Source organism: Ambystoma mexicanum, chromosome 5p (genome assembly GCF_040938575.1).
Source record: "Ambystoma mexicanum isolate Mex_15411 chromosome 5p, UKY_AmexF1_1, whole genome shotgun sequence".
NCBI classification, from domain to species: domain Eukaryota; kingdom Metazoa; phylum Chordata; class Amphibia; order Caudata; family Ambystomatidae; genus Ambystoma; species Ambystoma mexicanum.
Genome location: NC_090930.1, coordinates 800,765,876 through 800,790,700, shown reverse-complemented (window position 1 = coordinate 800,790,700; position 24,825 = coordinate 800,765,876). Strand labels below are relative to the sequence as shown.

The following is a 24,825-nucleotide window of genomic DNA, read 5'->3' as shown; positions in this document are numbered from 1 at the left end:
GTAATGCGCAACAGTCAGCTGAATTTCCAACCATGGTTTCCCTTCCATGCCCACCAAATTCTTGAGCTGCTTCTGCACTGACTCTGGCAACCCTTGGCACAATATATGGTAAAATGCAGGTATAGATTTCCCCCAAGGCTCGCTTGTTTCCAAGCTCCATTCTTCATGAAAATTCTGAATGTAAACAAGAGGATCATCCCCTTCCTGCATCTTTTTCGTCATTATAGATCCCATATCTGACGTGTCCGGATACAGCACTCTAAACGCTTTCCAGACTGCCGCCCTACAGTTACTGAAAGGTGCTCCATCGTGAGCAGTGTTCACCGCAGTGACAATAGAATACCCTGCTCTTGACCAAACATCATCAGCTCTTACCCCAAGAATGGCCACTAGAAGACCTTTAACGTCCCCGATAGTTAATGTGATTACCCCAGAGATTTTTTCTAACTCGTGTATCCATTTCCCAGCACTGGAGGTTAAACTTGGGAGTTATGATATGGCATTTATAACAAGCCTGTACACAAGTGTTTCAAGGCGTGACGAGGCAAGGGAGGGGGAACAGAGGGAAGACAGACAACGATCCTACTAGACCAGGTGTCATTCAGATTGTGCAAGTGCATGGGAAGGGGGAGGGGGAAAGTGCGGGGGGAAAGGGTAGGGGACAGTGCAGTACATGGGATAATAGAATAAATAACAATAAAGTATGGCCAGCAGGTTGCAAGAGCAAGGGTAAAGGGTAAGTGCAGGCATCAGGTTTCAAGTGCTGGTAGTGGGACTGTAGGGATACAGAAAACAATCCCCAAGTTTAGGGGTTGCCAGGAAGGCAGTGCAGGTGTGCGACTGGCGGGAGAGGGGACCTGGGCCCGAGATCAGAGGGTGGCCAGTAACCAGTGCAGTTTCAGCCAGGGAGTCAGCAGGGGAGAGGAGAAAAAACAGAAGCAATGAGAAAGGTTTTGAGGTGCTTCCGGAACCGGAGATGATTCTCCTCAGGTTTCAGGGGGGTAGGGAGGCTGTTCCAGAGGGAGGCCCCAGCCGAAGAAAGAGATCTACCTCAACTCGTTGCTTGGAGAAGTGACTGACCCTGATGGAGTTGGTGGCGGATGAGCGAAGACCTCGAGTGGGAAGATATTTAGGAAGAGAGAGTTGAAGATATTAAGGCCCCAGGCCCCAGAAGGCCTTGTCGACAATGCAGAGGGTTTTGAACTTAATTCTCGCAGCCACTGTGAGCCAGTGCAGAGATTTCAGTCCTGGAGATATACGATCCCTGGGCTTGAGGCCAAGGACAAGACTTGCAGTCCTGTTCTGGATGAGTTGCAGAGGGCAGATAGTAGAAGCAGGCAGATTTAGAAAGAGCCTGTTGCAATAGTCAAGCCTAGAGAGACCCAGAGCTCTGGAGACAGTGAGCTCCTGGGGAAAGCAGAGGAAAGGAAAAATACCTCGGAGGAGGTGCAGCTGGTAGTGTGACTTCTTAGCGATGTCGGAGATGTGAGGAGAGAAGGAGAGTGTGGAGTTGAAGATGACCCGAGGTTTTTAGCCTCCCGAGTGGGAGCAGGAAGAGGACCAAGAGAGGCCGGCCAGAGAGTGACAGGAAAGGAGGGTGTGGGTGTGCCGATGAGGAGAATCTCGGTCTTACTGGTATTAAGGCAGAGATCATTGGTAGCACACAACTCCTGGATAGCGGACAGACAGTCAGAGATGAGAGAGGGAGAAGAGGTGGCTGAGGGAAGCCTGAAAATGAGTTGTGTCATCCGCATAGCACTGGAGGTTGGGGCAGAGTGATGCAATGCGGTGGGCAAGAAGAGCCAGGTATTTGTTGAACAGCCAGGGAGAGAGGTTAGAACCTTGGGGAACACCACAGGTAGAGTGAGAGATAAGGGAGAGGAAGGAGCCAAGTTGAACCTGGGAGGGTCGATCAGAGAGGAAAGAAGTCAGCCACTGATCCCCAGGTTATCACAGAGATGGTTGAGCAGGATGGCATGGTCGACCATGTCAAAGGCAGAAGAGAGATCAAGTAAGATGAGGACACAGGGGGTGTTGAAATAAAGGATGGAGAGCAGATCTTCACGGAGGTTCAGGAGAGCAGTTTCTATGCTTCTGGCAGCTCTGAAGCAAGACTGAGGATCATGGAGACAACCAACAGATTCAGTGTGAAGATTGACCTGGGAGAAGGCCAGCTTTTCCAAGAGTTTGGCCAGGAAAAAAGTGATGGAGATTGGGTGATAGTTAGCCGGGCAGGATGGGTCGGCAGAGGGTTTCTTAAGAAGAGGGTGCACAAGGGAATGCTTCAAGGGTTAAGGGAAGACTCCAGTGGCGGGGGGAGTGGTTGCAGAAGTTGGCCAGGGCCAGAGCCAGGGAGTCAATGGGTCCTTGATAGTTTTGGAGGAACAGGGATGAACCTGTTTTGATGAGACTTTCATAGATCAGACTTGTTTAGAAACCTCATCTGGGGAGAACAGGGGAAAGGCACCTTAAATTATCCTTATCCATCTGGGGCCATGGTATATACGGTGGTCTGGCTCCTCCTTTCACTAACAAGGGAAACTGCAAAATCCAAAACTCACACTCATCCCCCATCGTCCATCTGTCCGTAGCAGGGACAATGGTTCTGCACCGCCTTCTTCCTGGCAGCAACCTTAACCTGCTCACATACGGTGGCGAGTGCCCCATCTCACCATGGTATCGACCTCTAGATCGATCTAGCCACGTCAATGATTCTGATGCCCGAGATATAGGTAGGTCTAGATCCGAACATCTTACTTCCTTGCCCACTGTGGAACATCCTTCAGGACCACATGCTTTACCTCCCTCCTCCCCTCGGAAGGTTTCTCTGTCCTCGTCTGACATATTCTGTCCCCAACTTGTGTTGCTTCTTTCCTCTTCGTCTCTATTCAGAGTTAGCCTGTCTAAAGACAACTCTTCAGCTCAAAAGTACACAAGCCTCCCTCTGTCGTACAACTGTGTACTCTCGAGTCAATCGTTTTTACCCTTTCCCTTCAGTTCGTCTTTAGTCCTCATATCATGATAGACCTTATCGATTGCATCCCCAATGCTTCTAGAGTCAAACACATCCTCTAGATCTGTTCTAGACGGACCTGGTATTGGCTCATGTGTCAGGAAGAATTCTTCTAAATCCCCCATGCCACTACTGGATTAGGCTCCATTAATTCCTTTTCCATATGATCAAGATCACATGCTCTCTGCCTTCTCTTTCGTTCTATTTCATCATCAAGCTCTATTTGCTTCCTTGCTTCTTCTCTCACCCTGTCTTCTCCCATTCTTTTCATGTCTCTTCTCTCATTTGCCCTTTGTATCTCTTCATCTCTACGTCTTTGCATTCTTTTATCCCTTAATTTCTGTTCTTCCTCTTCCATTCTTTTTTCTTTCTAGCCTTTCTCATTCTTCGATTGCCCTCTGTCTGTTGTCATATTTCCTTTGCTCATCTGCCCTTTCCTGTTTGTTCATCTTGATACAACTGTTCCCTTCTTTGTCTATCTTATCTTTTCACCCCATCTTCTTTTAATCGTTCCTCTCTTTCTCTGTCCTTTTTATTTTGTTTGTCTCAATCTTCTCTTTGCCTCATGTCCTCGATGCTCTTACCATCAAGTTTGAGTAAAATCTGACCACTCATCCATTCATTCTGTATGAACGCTACCTCATCAGCCTTATCTTTCTCTCTTTTCCATCTCTTTATTTCCCGTCCTATGTATAAGGATGTACTTGGTCAGTCTATTCTATCCTTGTCGCGTCTCTCCTTGTCCCTCGGAACTTTAGAGATCACTTATTTTTTGGGAATTTTCTCTGCACCCTCAACGCTGCTTTGTGCAGACGACTCATATGCCGGATTGCTGTACCCTGTTGCTGCCTTCGCTCTCTCAATGGGTATAATCCGTCATCTTTCTTACTATCAATGTTTATTTCAGGTACGGCGGGGGGAGCAGAAGGCTCCTCATCCCCCTCTTTGCATATGTTACGTATCCAGCCTTAAGTAGGCGGCTCTTCCCTTTCCTCCTGGTACATTTTCCAGAACTCTAAGCTTGCTAACCTTTTGTCTAACTTTTTTCCCCATGTATGCTGCAGGCAAATATGTCATCATGTGCTGCAAAACTGCCTTTGATAGTGCCCCCCTTATGGCCATGGCATGAGCATCTTATCTGCCACGCCTTTAACCCATTCCACACTATACTTTTTAAGCTTGGGTGCGTGTTTCGGGAACTGATTGCAGAGATGTGTAAGCGGAGTAATATCCTCCAGTTTGACTTGTCACACTTGACTATCAATAATCACCTTTACACTTTGCACTTTTTAAAAACACGTTTCAAAAAAATAATACAATATGAGCGTGCACCAACCGTTGCAGCTCCAAACTCTTAATATCACGTTTTCACTTCAGGAAACCTATTCATTAAACACCATCAATTCAAATGTCAACAAATAAATAATTACCTCTTGAGTCTCGTTATTTCCTTACTCACGTCTCTTAATTCATCTATTATTTCTTCACCACATATATGTCCATATAACACATAGAACAAACAGACAAACATACTCAACCACCCTCATATATCTCAGTCTGCGATCCTCGCCCCTAAAAAATACCCTGATTGGGATGTGAACCATTCTCTTTGAACTGTCTTTAAACCAGTCCGTAGCCTACGTCATCCGTAAATGGGACTCTATATACGGTTCCTTCTGTTACGTGCTTATGATGCAGGACACTGGGCTTACTCTATCATGACGTTCCTCGTCTCACAATTTCTCGATTGCTTGGCTCCTCTCCTCAAGTCAATTACTTAATAACTCGACACTCATCGTCTCATCGATGCTCATCGTCTTTTACCCCAACCTCCCTCCGTTACTTGTTTCCCCCTATCACTCTCCCCACTCACTGCCCATTCACAATTTTGCCACCTCACTCAGTTTTTACTCACCATTCGCTTTTACAACTTCCGACTCTCGGGATTGCCGCCTCTTTATCAGCCGCTTCAACCTTCCATCCATTCAGCTTCCTGTAGACATCGAGAGGGGATTTCATAGAAACCGAGGGACCTGTCTCAGCTTCGCTTGCAAGGCTTATTTTAAAACCTGATTCCGCTATCTACAGGGAGCTTCACGTCTTTCAGCTGAATGTTGCCGGGAACCCCAAAGTTTACTTAGGTCGATGTCTCTGAACCATCATCTCTGCTACTACGTGACTCCTCACAGCACGGTCTCAATGCATCTTTAAAAACAGCTTTTCTTTTATAACAAAAACTTGTCATAGGTGATGTCAATCTACATATTTGCTAAAGTCATCCTACGTTCTAAACTACAACAACTTAGTGGCAAATGTGATTGGGTCGAAGGGAACATCTAAGTATACGTTCCATACTAGTCTAAGAACGTGATATGCTCCTTAACATCAGGTGGGGCAAATAAGCCCTCCCCTTAAACAGGTCACTATGAATGTCACTAAATACACCGATCCCATTGGTTATACAAACTATAGGGCCCTTAATCTTGTGCCCCCATACCATTGGTTGGCACTCTTACATCCATCAGTACTTTTCCACCTACGTTAGCAGCATGCAGGCTGGACTTCCAGGTGTTGCCGAGCTGGCCATAACCATAGCTTCCCACCAATTAGCATATCATCTATCATCACCTCAGTGGTCTGCTGTCAATTAAGGCTTTGAACTTGTCTTTGTGAATGTTCTTTGCGCTGGAAAATTCAGGGGAGTAGAGGCACGCCTCCCTGCATAGGAGTGGTTTGTCATGTTTGTCCAACTTCATCCTTCCACGTGACTGAAGACCACAAATTTGAGCTCTGGTGCATTAAAATACTATTTTCTAATAGACCTCTGACGTCTTCTTTGTTGTTGTCCATATCTTCTGAACAGGAGTTTCGTTTTTTCACACAATTGTAACTAATGTCTGCTCATCCCAGCCCTGAACGGCCTTGGCTTCTTGGTGCTCATCCAGCCTTGCCTTTCTGAGATCTGCTTCTGTAATTTAATTGCTTTATCAACTGTGACACAATGGAAGGGCCTTCTTTTTCTGGTCCAGCTCTGCTTTACCACGTTTTGGAAACATCCATTCTTTACTCACTCCTATATATGTGTACGTTGGCGCATGACACAATCTATGCACTACTTAGCTAGCCTTAAGAATATTTAGTCTGCTTGCGTATCCTTGCATATGTACACGTGTAAAATGACTTGATATCTTCATTGTTTCTGTAGCAGAAGTTTCTTCATCTTAAGCCCAAGATGTCACTTATCTTTGATACTTTTTTTGATGCCTTATAGAATATCTTCATTCTCTTGACTCTGCATCTCTTATAGGTACTGTAAGAGGATTCAATTCAACACTACAGCTAAGTCAATGCCTAGTCTGGGATACTGAATGGAAACCCTTATTGATATATCTTTATGTCCAGTTCATGCGTTCTGGATGACTACCCCTATATAACACCCCTCTCTTGGAATCCCCCTGACCTCACTGAGCCAAGAAGTAGTTCTGTTTTGCAAGTTAAAAGGTTTATTTGAGAATTTAAACAATATATATATATATATCACACTTTATAATAAATTAATAATTGAATATCACACTTAATCTGATATGATAAAGATTAACAACGGAGAATCTGGCACTAGCCCACTTCTTTATAATCACTAGGGAGTTGACATGAAATGGATAAGGTAGCACACTGGTAAATAGGGACAGAAGAATAATGTGGTAGAGAATGCTTTATAGGGTTCAAGGAAATGCAAGGTTGAATGAATGAAATGCAGTATAGAAGATAAACTGATATGGTTTCACAAAAGACAAGGTAATCACTTTCCCTTTGTGGCAATTCACCTCCCCCCCTATACAATGTAAGAAGATGGAAGGAAGAGCACACAGTTCAGGCATACAATCACAATGTAATACAGAGTTCCAGTTTCCCAGCAAGCTTAGAGGAGAATAGATATGAGTTTTACACAGGCTCAAAATGCTTTAAAATGTGATAGCAATATATTGGAAAATGTGCTGAAATGATTTTAATTCCCTTCAGGAGGTTCAGGTTGAGGATTAGTTGGTTTAAATTAGTTCAGGCTTACTTTAGCAATGTTCTAGGAATGATTGGCAGGTTAAACGAATTTTTGGCAAATGAAAGCAAGGAAGCTGCTGTTTTCACACGTGGAGAAATTTGCAAATCGCGGCAAATTCGCGAGTGCGTTTTTCGCGATTACGGCAGAAGTATAGGGAGTAGGAATACGTTCGTTGAAAAGCCAAGATTCCCAGCTTTCAGAGGAAAGTTACTGCAAGTCTCTAAGACAAACGGTCATGGAGATATGAGCGATATGGTAAAGGTCGTTTTTCAGATTTGAAATTTTAAAAGTTCAAAGTGACAAGTTACAGCTAGCAACTAGAAAATGACAGGTGACAGCTTTGCAAATGACAGGTGACAGTTAGGAGGCAGTTCTACTTAGATTAAAATAGCTTGGATTAGATTATTTTAACTAAGAGATTGGTTCTGCACAGTTCTGCTAGGTACTCACAATATATTTAGAAATAGAATGGGCCTTGCCACGGATCTGGTCAACAGGTTTTCTTCACTCGCCACGGACGGTCTCTGCGCACAGCGTCTGGGTCAGTTCTCTAGTTCTGCGAACAGCGGTCTGGGTCAGCTCTGCTCTGCCTCTGGTTCTGGATACTGCTCTGCTTTCTCTGGGTACAGCACTGCTTCTGGATCTTTCTGCACAGCTTTCTCTGGACCCAGCGCTCATCTGCACGGCTCCTGGATGCTGCTATCGCTGTTAGGTTTGGGATGCTGAGGCCCACTGAGAAGAGTTCTCAGTTTGTGGGTTTAGGCCCTTGCTTTGAGTTCTGAATCAAGTTCTTTGCAGTTTTAAAGTCTAAGTGTTGAATCTAGTATCGTCTGGATGTTGTGTGGTCCGGCAGAGCGCGTTGCAGCAAATGGAATTGAATCTCCCTATCTGTCCTGACTGTCTGCTTTTATGTGTTTTGAAAGTGGGTGGAGAGGCTAGCTTTCTAGACCCTACCCCTCTCCACTTGTCATTGGCCACTTCATCCTCTTCCCCTTGATTGGGGGAATGAAATGAAGTGTCATCATGATGAGGTCTGTTTATGATACAGAGAACCCACCCCTGTCAAATTACACACAATCTATATTTTGACCCAAAAGACATATTTGCACAGGTATACATTTGTTTAAAATTACATGCACCATCACATATCACAGGAGGTATACCCTGTCCAAATCTGCTCTTCCTGAGAGCTTGCATTGAGAAATGGCAACATTTGCACTTTTTAACTGGTTTTGCAATATCGGACATTAACCCAAATTTACACACATGTGCGCAAGGAGTATGGACATTAATTGATGAAGTGTCAGATTTTTAACATGCATACATTTTAAGTAATACCCTCTTAACTGCTAGCTTGCCCCCAGATCATACCACCGGTTCTAAAAATCTCTTAAAATGTGGGCAGAAAAATCACAAGAATTATGGTATCATTTAAATAATTATGACAAGTCCGTACTATGAGTTATTCATCTTTTTCTAAAACCATATTCTGGCTACAGGGGTGTGTCTTTTCAGGTCACATGGTACAGAAACCAGTCTTTCCAGTTTCTGCCAGGCTCAGAGGCCCTGCCCCTCCCAGCTTCTGCCAAGAGGAAGCTGTTTTACAGTCCCCCAATAAACCATCTGCCTGGGCCCTGGAAGGCCTATTGTTCAAGAGGAAGCCATTTATGGCCTCCCCCCAATAAACCCTCTGCCTGGGCCCAGGACAGGCCTTTGTTCAACTCCCTGTAGCTGCTCCACCCCTAATCTAATCAGAGAGGTGACAACTCCTTGTGGGCAAGGGGAAGAGTGGCTGAGCAGGTTTTAACTCATGTGGGGGTAGCTGGTGGGCAGGTTTCAGATAAAATGTCACTTTTAGTTACCCAGTTTTCTGCATTCAAATAAAACTAAGAATGTTTACATATGCAGCTAGAATGCTGATTCTAAGTTTAAAACCATGACATTTAAACAATTGCAACCTATGTGACACTCAAAAGTAGGTCACTCATTTCTTTTAAACATTTAGATTTTTAGTGTCTTTCAGTCCAAATTTACTTAAACTGCTGAAATCCACAGCTCAGCCAGTCTTATTATAAACCTTCAAGTCACTTCAGAATATAACTTTACATTGGATCCACCTCTCAGTAAGTCTTTCTTTGGCCTGCTTTGGGTTCATTTATTCAGTTTTACACAAAGTCTGGTGGTTTTAAAACGCTGGCTTTCTGATAGTGGTGAGTACTGGTAATGCAACCATTTTGGGGATTTTTCTTGGATTAATGCATTCCAAACAGGAATGGTTCTTACATGGTAGTAAATCCTTGCTTAACATTGTTTTGATGGGGTTCCTTACAGTAAAATGGTTATGTGGAACCCCACAAAAGGGTTGAATCTTTAAAGTGGTCTGGTGAGCCACGGTTTCAGCAACTTTTTGACATCAGTAACAGTGGATTTTGTTAACAAAGATCTTTCTTTACACTGGTGGGTGGCAAGTGAGGTAACCATTTTGGTGTGTGCACAAACTGGGTGGTTCTCCTGGATTCTGGCGCACTTGTGGGCTTTTTGGCCATCTTGGATTTTCTAAGCCCACGGCACCAAATGTTGCAGCATGATAGCTCAAACGTGGGTCAGGACACCCAACAGTACGTCAATCCGACTTTGTGTGACGTCACCATTCTGCTCTTTCATTCATTTGCTCTGCTTCTTCTGGGATTTCATTCAAATGGCCAACATACTGTCGTATATGCAGGTATGGCTTTCTTAATGGGAACCTTGCTTCCAGGATTCTCCTTGGTATCTGTATTTTCATTGGTACTGCAAGCGTTTCACACTCTGGTTCCCAACATCTAGGCAATATGGGCGAGATAGCTGAGGTGGGGGTACTTGGCTCCTTCTCTAGAGGAGACTTGATCTTTGACCTCATCCCCAATATCAGGATCTTAGGCATTGATTTTCATGTTATTAGTAATGGCAAAGTAATTAAGGGCGTTCGAGTGTTGGGGACCAATGGGGGTGAAGTCAAGGAGAACTGATCCATCTGCATATGCAAGCCATATGCAGGGCTCCCTGCCAAACTAGGGCAGATTATCACAGCAACAGCGTAGTGCCTCACACATTTCCGAGACATACATGTTAAATAGCAGGGGTGCCAACACACACCCCTGCTTGAGAGCTTGATTTGTCGCAGTAGGGCGGGTAACATCGTCAGCCTGACTCGTCCTAACTGTGATTGTCGTCTCAGATAGGAGCAACTTGAGAAGGTGCAGCAGTCGATAATCCAGCCCCTCCATTCCAGTTTGCTGGATAAGATAGACCTGGAGATGCAGTCAAATGCTTTGGAATAATCGAAACATAGATATAATTTGCAGTTGGGCCGTCGATACATTTCCTCTGCTATACACTGTAAGGGACATAGATTATGAGCCGTGCTGTGGCCACACTGATGGGTGAGGGGTGAATTGTGAGTGGTGGGGCAGTTACACCCACGTGCATTTTGTAAATGCAGGGGAAGACCAAAGCACTAAGAACCTCATGTGTATTTACGAGGCAGAGGATATGACCAAGCGCTGTGAAAACCACATGCATTTACAAGGTGTAGGAGAAGCCCAAAGTACTGTGAAGCCCACATGCATTTTGTAGTTGTGGGAGATGGCCCAAGCTCTAAGAAATCCACGTGCATTTACTAAGAAGAGATGGCCAAAGCATGGAGAACCCCATGTGCATTTATTAGGCATAAGAAAGGCCAAAGCACTGAGAAGCCTGTGTGCATTTTGTAGGTGAAGGACAATACTAACGCACTGAGAACACTGGAGGGAAGTGTGAATTACATGCAGATGTCTCAATCTACAGTGGGACCCAAAAGTGCTAGGGGATGGGGCAAAGAGTGTGGGAGGAATGTATATTTCCGGTGTTTTTCATGAGGTGCTGATTGTATTCGAGAAAGCCAGCTGGTATGTGAGTCTCTGTGCCAGCCACACTGGTCAATCGGTTGCCCTGGATCTTTTCCTCTTCAAGTAACAGTTGTATCTGTCTTAAAATAATCTGGTGCTTTAGGAAGAAACGTATCTGTGCATGCAGCACCAATGCACATGCCTCTTCTGCCAGAGGATGGGTGCAGAATGAGGAGAGGGGACCTTGGGCCAAAGCCAGCTGAGGCTTACGAAGGAGACAATATGATATCAGCACAGCAATAAACTGAGCAATCCACAGAAGAATGGAGGATTCCTAACAATTCCCCACCTCTGATTTCCTTGAAACAATATGAGCATGACAACCATGACGCAAATTATGTTCCATTCCCTGATTCAAGATTGTTACCCAACCCTTCTACTTTGACAATAGTACACATAGAAAGGGAACCCAGGAGACAGAACAAGAGGGGGTAGGCATTGAAAAACCCATACAATTGTCAAGTGCAAACAGTGTACATTTAAAACTGCTTTCAGACACTCCCTGTTGCTCCAGTGTATGGTCTGTTCCAAAATCAGTCCAAAAAACACATGTTAATGTCATGATGCCTACCCCCGGGCATCCGGATCGAGTCCATCAGCCCCGGGAGCAGGCATCCAGATACCCATTAAAACCCCAACAGCCCCGGCTGGGGGCTGTTTGGATTGAGTCCTGGTGCCTTAGTTAGTCTTAGTACAACTTTTCAGTCAATCATATCAAGAGCACTGGATCCTCAGTTGACACCACTCACACCACAACCGAGCAGAACCCAAGATTGAGGAGAGGTTAGGGCCCGATTCAGCACTCCCAAAAATCGGAAATGTGTCAGGTATTTTATGATGGAAAGGTGACAAGCAAATCTTGCCACCTGCCATGTGTTCAATAGTGTATTGTGAAGGAAGTTGTGTACCTATTTTACTACTTCTTTCTGATTGGCCCATATGAGAGGGCATCATCTGCATACCTGGTGAAAGGAAAGTGATAATGGGCAACCTCTGACCTATCAACTGCAGGCCATGGCACACTTGCACCACCACCCCACACCAATATACCATAAACCATCTTGTTGATTCCTAGAATTTTTAAAGCCCTATGGGAACACTAACTTTGCAGAAGAACACAGCAAGTGCATCTCTTGGAAGACCACTCAGCAGACTCCTTTGGTGATGATGATTTGTGTGGGATCCAACTAAAGTCACATTAAAGGTGGTGGAGACTTTGACTCTGACTTTGACTCTGACAATAGTGGCTGAGGACATTGCAAAAGTAAATCTTTGTTCTGCCCTCTCCCAATGCACCACGTCCTCCTCATTTACTATCCTCTTGCCCAGTCATCCAGACCAGAAGAGGGTAGGATGGTGTAGAAGCATGCTCTTTTCTATGATATCCGCCAGTAGATAATTATCCTGCTGACATCAAATGACAGAGGTCAGACAATGTACACAGTATGTGCCTGCATCCCTCATTGCTTTGTCTCATGTGGTCTGCCCAAATGGCAGCACACCCTAAATTCTACCACCACCAACATGAGGCTTCCCTGCTAGTGGTGGTAAAGTGACCTGGGCACCTTTCAGATATAATTGTCCCACTCCGTAAAGTGCTTGCGCATCGAGGAAGTGCCCAAGGACTATTCACTTCCTCATGCTCCCTTGTAATTTTGGTCCGCTTTCCTCCTGGGGCTTATGCTCTACCTCTGACATGGAGGTTGAGAATTAGTCCAGCCCATCTTCTCCCCCCACCACTCCCTCCAACAAAAAGGACACGTTGCTTAAGGTCTCAATGTGTGAAACACAAAAGAAGTGACAGACAAAGGATTTTTGCAAGACACACATGATGGGAAAGAGTTATCAAAACACACAAACAGTGAGAAAGGTGACTGGGCAGAGACTGGCACACAAGGGTTTCTCTACAAACATGGGAAAGAAAGGTTGTTGGGAAATGTTTCTTTTTTTTTTGGGGTGACACAAAGGTAAAAGAGCAAAGTACAAGTGGACCATTTAAAAAACAATTAAAAAGGGGTAAGGGTAAAAAAGTCGGATTAGGGAATGAGTGCAAAGAACGTAAACAAACAGATACAATGGATAAATCAAGGATTAGGACACATCCAAAACACCACTAACACACTACTTCAAAAGAGTCTTATACTCTCCTAAACTCACCAAAAGCATTCCTAACCGCTGCTAAAAACACCTGCTTTTATGCCTGTTCTTTTTACTCCTAACTTGACAGCAAAACTAACCCAGCAAAGGAAGCTGCATGCAAGGCAGAACTTCCTGGCCCTCAAACATCTCTTGGAGCAGTTTAGGACCTCTGGATGGTCAAACTCCCTTCTCGAGTCTCGGGCCTTGCATTTGGGTGACGGCCTAGAATCCGAACTTGAGCTCCGCTGGAGGGTATCCCACTGGAAACCTGTGGGGTGGGTTGAATCCAAAAGTGGGCCCATTGTGAGAAGCTTGGCACCCCTAGAAATGAAAAAAATCACTCCGTTTCATATAAATTTCTCCCTTTCAGGCCAAGCAATATCAGCTTTCACAAAGCAGAGCAACCCAATTGGCTAGAATTGTGACCCGACACACAAGGCATCTGCACCTGCTACAGGCATATTACAAGTGCATTTGTGCTGGGAAATGTTCTATCAATATTTGCTCAAACTGACATTTTACTTTGAATGACAATTGCAAAGAGAGATTTTTGCAACACTCAGTGCAAATATCATTTCAAAATGTCCAGGCCCAGGAATATGTTATGTTATGTTAATGGTATTTATATAGCGCACCGTCACCAACGGAAATGGTCCCCAGGTGCTCTGGTGGATCCGTAAACGAGAAGGTGGGATGGGTTAGTAAGGTGAAGAGGGAGTAGGATAGTGAGAGGAGTGGTATACTTTTGGCAGCTTCAACTCGGTAGACACTGGGTGCTGAGTTTTGGTGCAAGTATTAGATCGGTGTCAGTCCACATGTGCTGTTGGTGTGGATTATGTGTTGTTGCGGTGTGGTGAAGTGCAAGCAGCTTGTTGTGCGAGAGATGGTTGTGTGGGTTCTTTTAGTGAGATAAGTATGCAGAGAGTTTGACCTTATATTGGTTAGTGGGTTATATGACATTTAACATGCTAACATTCACAGTTCTGTCAAAGTGTAGCACTTGCAAACCTACATAATTATGTCTAAGTGTGGCACTCGCTAACCTTCACAATATTATCTAGATATGGCGCAGGCTAAAGTTCTCAATTCTAAGTGTGGCACATGCTAACATTCAAGTTCCCTCTAAGTGTGGCACATGCTAACATTCACAGTCCTATCTAGATGCGGCGCAGGCTAATGTTCACAATTCTATCTAAGTGTGGGACATGCTAACAATCTCAATTCCTTTTAAGTGTTGCGCTTGGTAATCTTCATAATTCCATCTAAGTGTGGCACATGCTAACATTGAGAATTCCATCTAAGTATGTCATTGGCTAGCTTTCTTACTTCCATCTATGTGCAGCACCTGCTAACATTCAGAATCCTATCTAGATGTGGCGCAGGCTAATGTTCTCAATTCTAAGTGTGGCATATGCGACGCAGGCTAGCGTCCACAATTTCCTCCAGGTGTGACACATGTTAACATTGACAAGTATGTTAGGATGCAATGCAAGGCAACATTTCCAATACTGTCATTGAGAAATTCAGGCTGGTGGTCATTAATCTTTCTAAGTATACATGGTCTAAGTCTATGACAGTCTATGTTATGGAAAGGTAAGGTAGAGTGGCGGGGGCTTTCTGGTGTAGAGTAATTGCTCTACACCCCACCCATGCCACACTTACAGTTTTTGTTGGTGTCTATTAACTGCTGGCTTCTCTGGCTTCCCCTGTGGACACCTGCAGACACGCTCTGGAGCCACCTCTGTGGGAGCCGCCCTTTGCCTCGGGCCCTTAGCCGCAGGGGCTGCCAGGCAAAGGGCTGCCCTCGGAGGTCGGCTTATAACCAAACAAGGACCAATCAGGGCGGGGGGCAGGATGGGAGGCGGGAGAAAGGCAGGGAACAGGGAAATGGAGGCCTGAAAGGGTCGGGTTGGGAGGGTGCGCAGCGGGCCTACAAGGGTCAAAAATACACGCAACCACATTCTATCAAGGCCTAAGAGGGTCTTTTTTTCCAATGGCTCACCTGCCTCGCCTCCGGTGTTACTGGCGAACAGGGAGAGCCGCACTAGGGCTGCAACACACAGCGTTCGATTCGCCAATCAGGGGTGAGGGGGCAGGATGGGAGGCGGGAGAAAGGCAGGGAACAGGGAAATGGAGGCCTGAAAGGGTCGCGTTGGGAGGGTGCGCAGAGGGCCTACAAGGGTAAAAAATACACACAAATACGCTCTATCAAGGTCCAGGAGGGCCTTTTTTTCCAATGGCTCACCTGCCTCACCTCCGGTGTAACTAAATAGTGCATATAACTTGTGCACACCTCTCAGAGAATGTGATTTCTGCAAAAGAAGTGTGCGGATCAAATGTTATATGATGGTATGAAGAATTGGCATTTTGTTAAAGAGCAATTTCCCACGAGTTCCAGCTGGAGACTCTTTTTTCCTGACTTATAGGACCATGGAAATATGCAAAATTGAGGTATATAGATCTATATAACATGTTCTTTCAGTCAAAACGCAACAGGTAATTAAATTAATGGTGTCACTCACAGTAGAAAAACAAATAACAAAAGCCCAAAATCTAAATCACAAAATAATGTCATTGTAAAATAAATATTGCTGCTGCTTTCTTTTTTTCCATTAGGGTCCAAGTCCCAGAGCTGTGTCTGGAACACCATCATCGGCGGCCTTAATGTCAAGGAGAAGCAGAAACCTATCCTCGTCAATGACACCCGAAGTGCAGAAGAAATCCTGGCCGATGACTTGCCTCAAGTGGACAGTCCCGATGCCATGGCGAAAACATCGATCAGGTTTGGCGGACGCGCTCCCCGGCCTTTCTTTGCATAGGCTCCTCCTTCCGGTAGATTGCTTCGCAGGTCTTGACATGTTCTCTGCATATATTACATGAGCTGAAGTTAGACTGGGCCGGATCCGGAAGGTCATGGTGTAGCTTGGCATTGAGTTTCTTAAATCTAATTAAAGATCTTGACAAATAACGTTTTTAAAAAAAACGTAATATGCGTGCGGGTCAGCAAGCCAAGTCAAGAAGGTGTTGATGAATATTTTTGCAAATCCCAAACAGAGATTCTCCTCTTCATCTCTGCCCCAAATCATGAGATTAAAGCAGTGGTATTCAGACGTGTTCATACCGAGCTCCCCCTTGAGTAAAAATATTGTTTCTGGGCCCCCCCAACCTAGGGGTTGACCCCCATAGTGAGCCCAAAGGTTGCTCAGCAGGGTCCCAGGCTCTTTAAAATATAAACAGATGATATACTGCTTATTTTTTCTATTAATAGTAGTCACCTTAATCCTTCTTTACATTACAAACAGTCATCTTAATCCCTTTTTAAAGAGTCTCCCCCCACCCCTGACATCCTTTTGGGCCCCCTTAAAGGGGCCAGCCCCCCAGATGGAAGACCAGTGGATTGAAGGCACAATGAAACTGATAAATGAGTGGGATGCCCGAAATATATATACAGTAGTCATGTTGGTCATAGAAAGAGAATGCTGGCAGGCCCGCCCAGGCAGCATGGAGGTTGCACTGGTGGGCAGCCTGCTTCTAGCGTTGCCTCTAGTGTTCTTCAGGGTGGATCTCTATGGTGGTGGTGATTCACCAATCTCCTGCACATGAGGCATTTGCTGGTATTGTTTTGTCTCTGCATATTTTGTGTGTACATTGTTTTGCACGCCTTTTCATCCTTGCCTGCCTTACCATCTACCCATTGATGCCTCCCACTTTGTTTCTTGTTCTCATCACTCTGATCCCCACATCTCGCCGTTGCTGTTCTACGGTCACTTTGCTTACTCCTATAATTGAGCAGTGGTCGAAGTGGGCGGGATGTTTGGGAGCCGCGCACCTCTCCTTTTTAAAAATGTTTTACTTTTCCTATACATTTATTTTAAAAAGTAATGGTTCCGGAATGGTTTAGTTTTAAAATAAAAGTGTAGGAAGAAGTTGAAACTTGCTCCTGGATGCACTGCCCTCAATCTTCCCTTAAACAGCAGGAGTGGGTGTTTGGTGGTTTGGTTTGCGCGTGGGAGGGGCCGTGGCGATGTGGTTTGTGGGCAGTAGGGGACTGCCAGCAGGGCACTGTGTTCCACCACTTCTTTTTGTGCACTTAGACCACTGGATGTGAGTTGTAGCCACAATGACGTTTCACAATACTATTGTTTACACATGTTGGAGACCACTTTTGTGTCCTGACACTTGTCAGCGTTGTTCTGCGTCTTGCTTCTGGTACCTACAGTGTCAATGTTTCCTCCTCCTGTGTGCTTTGAGATTACACCTCTGTTGGTTGCACAGTAATTACCTCCGCACTGCTTCTCACAGCGCCTTCGTTTGTCCCTTCCGGCCACACTTCTCCCTCTGAGACTTGGCTCGAATCCTTGCTCCCCTGCTCTCTGCCTGGCGCTGGATTGTTCTGCCATTAAGTGTGTGTGTGTGTGTGTGTGTGGGGTTCGAAACAAAAACCTCATGATTGTGAATTTTGAACTGGCTCATAAAATTGCGTGTAAAGTTTTGCAATAATAAGGAAACTAATGCCGCAATCAATGTATCACTGAGTTAAACAGATGTATCTCAAGAATATTGTTCTTTTTTTCTAAAACAGCTGAAATGCTGCGATCAGATTTCATTTGACTGTGATTTGAAAGTGTTGCATTTGTTTGTATTCACATGTATGCCCTGTACCCAGCGAAGGGCGAAACACAGAGTGCTATGCCAAATAATGACTACTACACATGTGTGGCATTTCTGTATTGCTTGGTTTTAACATAAACTCGAGGGAGCATGGCTGATGTTTCCCATACATGTGCGTTCATGTGGTTCTCTGCAATTCAGCTACCATGCACTTTTAGAATTTCTCATGAAGGGAACTGTTGTCTGGTGGGTGGTGTGGGTTGTGCCCATGGATCCAGCAGGGCGTAATCACACCGCTCTGGATTCTGGCATGCAGATTTTGCCATGTTCTTCTTTCGGGCACTTCTTTTCATGGTGTTCAATGAGCCTTTGCTGGTTAACAATACCGTTGCCCCCCTTTAAGTTATGGCTGTAAACCACACCTACGCTTCAGCATTGGGTGCCCCATTGGCCATTATAGAATGGCTGTGGTGATGAGGCCATCAGGACTGGCACCAAGGCATTTCAACCGTTTCAATTGAAATGGGTCCCACATATTCGAGGGTCCCATGTGACTGATGACAAAAGCTTAATAGCTTTTCTTAAGTAGACCTTTAGGACCTGATTCACCGAACATTTTCCAATGGGATTGCACCATTATAAAACACTTCTCTGAATCAGGCCCTTAGAGTTTCAGCACCCCCCTGTGGCCTGCCTTTCTTTGTTCTGTTGTGCAGGGGGCAATACACATTTCCTATGATAATCTGGAAGCCCCCTTCAATGTTGTGAAGGATTTTCTGGCAGAACTCGGCCCAGGCTGAGGCGATAGGCAGTGCATATTTTCACGAAGGAAGCCACATTCCTGGCATTATGTTAATCTATCCGACCAGGAACCCAGAAGGGGATATTTAAAAGCAAAGCTGTGAGGAATGAGAAGCACAATACATTTCCCAAACATTCTTCCCATTCCTTGTAACATATTGGCTGTGTGCACAGAAAAGTGGACCGGGGATTGAAAACTTCACTTTAAGCCCCCAACATAGGACTGTATGTACTGTTCTCCAGTGCCCTAATGTTTTGAAAACCTTTAACTGTACCTCGTCAATGCACGTTTATGTCTGACACAGGCAGGTGGGGTTTCCGAGTTAAAGGTAAGGGCCCCGATAAAGTGGCCAACTGTGTGGATTTACGGATAATGTAGCTGGTCCATATTTTTCAGTGTTGGATCTAGTTGCCATTTCTTCAGTCTGTTTCATTTCAATTCTTTGTAGGGGGTGGGGAAATAAACCATGGTCTCCGTCATGTTCAACACACATGCGTCCAGTGTAAGAAAAATAAAGGGAGGCTGGAGGGAATTAAGAGTGGCGAGGATTGAGGGGAGGCCGGGGAACACGGAGAGAGAGAGAGGGCTGGGGTGAGAGAGAGAGAGAGAGAGCGAGGGCTGGGGCTGGGGCGAGAGAGAGGGCGAGAGAGAAAGAGAGAGTGAGTGAGAGAGCAAGAGAGAGAGAGGGAGAGCAAGAAAGAGAGAGAAAGAGAGAGAGGGCTGGGGCGAGAGAGAGGGCGAGAGAGAAAGAGAGAGAGAGAGAGAGAGCAAGAGAGAGAGAGGGAGAGCAAGAAAGAGAGAGAAAGAGAGAGAGCGCTGGGGCGAGAGAGAAAGAGAGAGAGAGAGAGAGAGCAAGAGAGAGAGAGAGAGAGAGAGGGGGAGGGCTGGGGCGAGAGAGAGGGCGAGAGAGAAAGAGAGAGTGAGTGAGAGAGCAAGAGAGAGAGAGGGAGAGCAAGAGAGAGAGAGAAAGAGAGAGAGGGCTGGGGCGAGAGAGACGGCGAGAAAGAGAGAGAGAGAGAGAGAGAGAGCAAGAGAGAGAGAGAGAGAGAGAGAGAGAGAGAGGGGGAGGGCTGGGGCGAGAGAGAGGGCGAGAGAGAAAGAGGGAGAGAGAGAGCAAGAGAGAGAGAGGGGGCGAGAGAGAAAGGGAGAGAGAGAGGGCGAGAGAGGGAGAGAGAGAGGTGAAAACAGGACTAAGAGGAAGGAAGGGTGAGAGGGAGGGTTGAGATGGGGCGACAAAAGAGATATTGGAAGTGGAAGTAAGAAAGAAGGAGCGGTAGCACACAAAGGAAGTGGAGGGACAGCGAGAAGGGTCAGAATACGGGAGAGAAAGGCGGGGGGGAGAACACGGGAAGGGACAGAACATGTGGGCAGAATGTGCGAGAAAGAGAGTTTTGTAAAATCGTGATGATGCTGAGTTCGAGGCATATACTTTTGACATCTGTATTTATTTCAGTATTGTAAATAAAAGGCCCCTTGGATCTCTCACAACCTCTCTCTTGGCTTTCTCGTGATGTAATATGATTCTGGAGTCGGTCATGACCCCAGAACCATACTACATCACGAGCACGTCAAACGAATAACTGTACTATAACAGAGAGCGAGTGAGAAGGAATAGAGAGATAGGAGGGGTGAAAGAGGAGAGAAGTCACTACAGGGGGCAGAGCTCATAAGGAAAGGATGCAAGAGGGGGGGTGAGGGCAAACGAGTCAGAGAAGAGAAAAGGATGGGCACAGTAAAAGAAAAGCTGGGAGACACCTATGAAGAGTGTGAGGGGGGATGCAGAAAAAGACACAGACAGTGAGGGATATCCAGGGTGCAAAGCGAGGAAGAAAGGAATGGAAAAGGAGCAAAGGAGAGGAAAAGAGGCACGATTTGAAGTCGCTGGCCTCATTCATCAATTTATTTAAAGTGTGCTGTAAGAGGGCCTTTCCATTTTATATAGGTGGGGATTCATGTCAGGGTTGTATTAGGCACAGGTTGCCCCCCGAGCTAGATTTAATGCGGAAGCTATGCCCGTGCATGCCCAGCTGGCGTCACGCGCGGCCTCTAGCAGTGCTGTCTCCCCCTTGAAATACCATGAGCGGCCTCCCAACACCGTCTACCAAATGCGGATTGGGCTTGCCCCATGAAAACCAGTCGCATCCCCTGTCTCCGCCCGCCTCAGCGGCCTCTGTAGCATTATGAAACAGCTGGCGGCATAATGCCGACACCCCCCCCTATGAGCCACATAAGACACAATACACAACGTCATAGTTACATGCACGCCTCTGGCCCCCAGAGTAAATACGGAGCTCTTTCTGGAGGCATCGGACAGTTCATCATCCTCCTCCTCCTCGCTGGGCATTGACGCCGCTCGGGTGGGCACTCTGTGGTCTCCCTGGTTTGCAAGCAGCATTTGTGCTGATCTAAGTTTCTGATCGTTTTCCTGACTTTGTCAAACTCCAAATTGGTTCGGCCTTTAGGATGATTTCGGAATGTTTTGTGGAGCTAAAGGGGGTGGCTGAGCATTGTGAAGACCTGCTCATGGTCTGGCCTGCTGCAGCCACCCCCCTACACGTGAATGGTCTCGGCTATAGACTAACAGCCGGGAGTTCTTTAATAAGGATCTACCGGTTGCCTTGTTTCATCAACACTGACGACCTTCTAACTTTCAATAGCCACCATGGGCCCTAATCATAAATGGGACTGAGCTACCACTTCACAGCGAACCCCACCAATGCATTCTATCTGACTAGGTTTATGCCAAAAGTTCGTTTATACAACTACTGAACATGTATACACTATTGAAATGATGCCCTTCATTTATTATGCAATTTCATGTATGCACTGTCCATGTTTTCACTTATCTTGTATGCATTTGACATTCAGTAGTACGTCTAGTATTTGCTATGTGGTTCATAATTCTTCAGTCGCCCTTCAAACGATATTACAATGCACCCAACCAAACGACATATTTTGGGGATGCTGGGACGGCTAGAGTGTTACATTGAGTTGCAGAGAATCCGCAAGTTCGGTGTTGAAAAAATAGACCAACAATGATTTGATGCTTCTTACTTTGTTGTTCCACGGTCATTTTATCCAATCGTTGACTATGCGAGTGCTCGATGTGTGTGCTCCATAGCAGTATGCATCTGTAAGTTCATGAACACGCCCTTAATCTGTTTCCATGGTTACAAAGATCGACTTCCACCTAGTCTTATTCTAAGACTAGCAGTGTAGGAGCATTTCCGCCCCAAATGGCGTTCCCTGGAAACTTTCCTCTCGCAGAGCTTCACTGGGTCCTGCAGCATGGGTGGAGATTCCCCTGGCTTCTAGTGAAAATAGCATGTGTCATATAACCTCTACGCAAGGTCAATGCTGATGTAATCACTTTTACTATGTTACAGGTCACTTATTCGTAGTATTTCTCCAACTAACTGACAACGTATCATTGTCAGCGTTGGTTTTAGTCGATGCAATCTCAGATGTTAATTACTCAGAAACAATTGCAATATTGTAATATATTTTTTTTATAAGTTCCAGACGTGCTTGCCGCACACTTTTGATGACAGAATAATAAATACCGATGACATTTTTTGATGCAATATAAAATATGTCCACAAGATGGCACGTGAAGCCCAGATATACCACAACCGCTCATACGACGTTTCATTTAAGTCTAGGGAGAGTGTTGTGTTCACAATGTGTATGCATGAAGTTATCATGAACCTTATTTTTTTTTTTTAATCTTGAACTTATTATATTTGTCAACGCTCCTTGCCTCATAGGTCTTCAGAATGTGAACGCATTTCTGAGTTGTCAGTTCATTTTATAATAAGGAACACATACACCGAAAATACGTGGATCAATTCATCTGGAGCAAACAATATCACATGCTAGTAAATAACTCTTACTTGTAGACACGAGCTTAAACATGCCTCCCCTCTGAAAGCACCATTTATGTAAGGAAGAGAAATACCTACATATCGCCCACACAACTATAGCATATGGCGTATACCAGGGGTGCACAACTAGTTTTGCCAGAGGGCCAAATGTACCTTACAAGCTATCTACCCCGGGCCTGATTGTTTGTGTGGGGTAGCCGGGCGGGGCATGTGGTGAATTTACGACCCCCCCCTCAGACATTTATAGTAAGTATGTGGGGAAACAAATGGGCATTTTGAGGTGTACTTCTTGTCTTTATTTCTATTTGTGCTTTCAATTCTGTAGTACACGTTATTAACAAGCCAGAAGAAAAACTGAATTGGCCCTGGGCTTCAACATGTTATGAATAGTGTGAGAACAAAATCATCCCCGCACGCCCAGCAGCAATAACCTAACAGAACTGGCTGTCCTGCAGGTGAAAAAGAGATGTGCAGATGTGGCTGATGAGTGATCTGCCCACGTTGACTACATGACTCCACCCGCCACCACAAAACACCTCTGCTTTCAGAAGTACTGCCACAAAAGACTTCAATACCCACTATCAACATTGCTTTGTCACAGGGGCAGTAAATGAATGTTCTCTTTACAATACTTTTATTTGAAGCATCATACAAAGGTGGTGTGTACAGGCCATGGAAAGAAAATATTACCAATATAGTTTTTTTTCTATACTGCTTATTACCATGCTTTATAGCACTAGTGTTGATAAAATTGTGTACTAAATTGGAGGGGTGTAAATATTTCCTCCAAATATGCCAGTGTGATGAAGCGTGGCAAGGAAGCCCAAACCAATCAAGAGGTGTTGGGAGTAGCAGGGGGTCTTCCCCCGCCACCACCCCGGGAATAATTTTAAAATGCAAGCACACACAATGGCATACATAATTTAATTAAAGTACCTTCTTCCCCGGTCCTGATGTTTCCTCCCAGTGCTACAGCTCCTGCGTAGCATAAAAAAGAAGCAAAGAGAGCTTCCTGGTTCGTGCACATGAACCCAAGAGCTGGAGCGCTGATAACTAAGAGCCCATCTCCCTTTGTATGTGGTAGTAGGTGCAGGAGCCCCTCCCTCATACATACACACATGCAGTTCATCAGCCAGCATCCCCAATGGGCCATGCAAGGTTGGGGAAGCAAAATGCCCCTTTTTTTACATGGCTCACTGGATAAAATCCAATGAGCTGCAAGACTTATCCTTGGCCTCAACCCCGGGGACAAAATCTCTCCAGCCCTAAAATGTCTCCACTGGCTCCTGGTTGCTGCAAGGATTAAATTCAAATCCCTCTGCATCATCCATAAGGCTTTCTGGGGCTGGGGACCACGGTATCTAGAATAGGCTCTCACCAAATACTCTCCCCCCAGATCTCTATGCTGCTCCAGTGCCAACTCTCTGCGTGTCAAGCGCTTCTCTAAACAGCAAGCTGGTGGCCGATCTCTTTCCTCGGCTGGCTCCCTACTCTGGAACAGCCTCTCCCTTCCTCTCTGTCTAGAACCGTGTGTTGGTGCAACCTTGCCCATTATGGAGAAGTGCCACTGGTGCACCGTCAAAGAATGTATGCACAGAGTCGGTGTGGATGGAGATGAAATGCTGTTGACTTTGAAGTCATGGACATGAACAGCACTGTTGGTAATAGTGATTTTTGAATACATTAATGACTCATAGACAGGTGCTACAGAAGAAAGCTACCAGGGTAGCTCAGCAGGTTGAGTGACTGATGCCTGGTGAGTACCTCGTGCCTTTGTACTATCTACTCGTGTGCAACTCCCCTCTCTAGCTCCATCCATGTCTCTCTCTGTCTCTCCTATCTTCTCTAACTGCTATGCTATCACCTATCCACCCTCTCTCACTAAGTCTGGAAGGACAAAGTTAAAAAATGAGCTCCTATCTTCTAATCCTGGATTACCTATCACAGACACCCACGCCAGTTCCACTTCCAGACAAATTGTAACTGACATCCTCTTTTCTCTCCCCTCTCCAGACCAATGCACTCCACGCTCTCCCTTTTCTCTTCCTCACCCATTAATGGTGGCACTAGATGGAAAGTTCTCTTGGCTGGCTTATCATCCTCGAGGTGCATCATTAATGGCCATCAAAATGGCACTATGATGGCCCAGGGTCCTCAACCCAACCTCCTCCTCTTTGACCGGTGCCTGCCATCTCTCATTAACTTCCTTCCTACTCCTGCAACGCCGGCTTCCTCTCTCTCAGCACCTTTTTCATCACCTCCGGCAGGTGTACCAACTCCCTGTGCCCCTCCTCGGAAAACCTTTAAGGGTGGTGACCGTCTTCACTTAGCCACACTTAATGCCCATTCTGCTCCCAAACATTCTTCCGACATCTGCCTCCTCCTTGAAGACT

General features: G+C 45.6%; 1 protein-coding gene across 3 annotated transcripts in view; it reads left to right on the top strand.

Moving 5' to 3' along the window:
- PDE1C (phosphodiesterase 1C) overlaps window positions 1–24,825 on the top strand; it is a 2,232,090-nt gene that overhangs the window by 549,903 nt on the left and 1,657,362 nt on the right. For all 3 annotated transcript variants that reach the window (XM_069613219.1, XM_069613223.1, XM_069613224.1), the window contains exon 3: window positions 15,752–15,917. In XM_069613219.1, coding sequence (XP_069469320.1) covers window positions 15,752–15,917 — 166 coding nt within the window. The remainder of the gene's footprint in view (window positions 1–15,751; window positions 15,918–24,825) is intronic.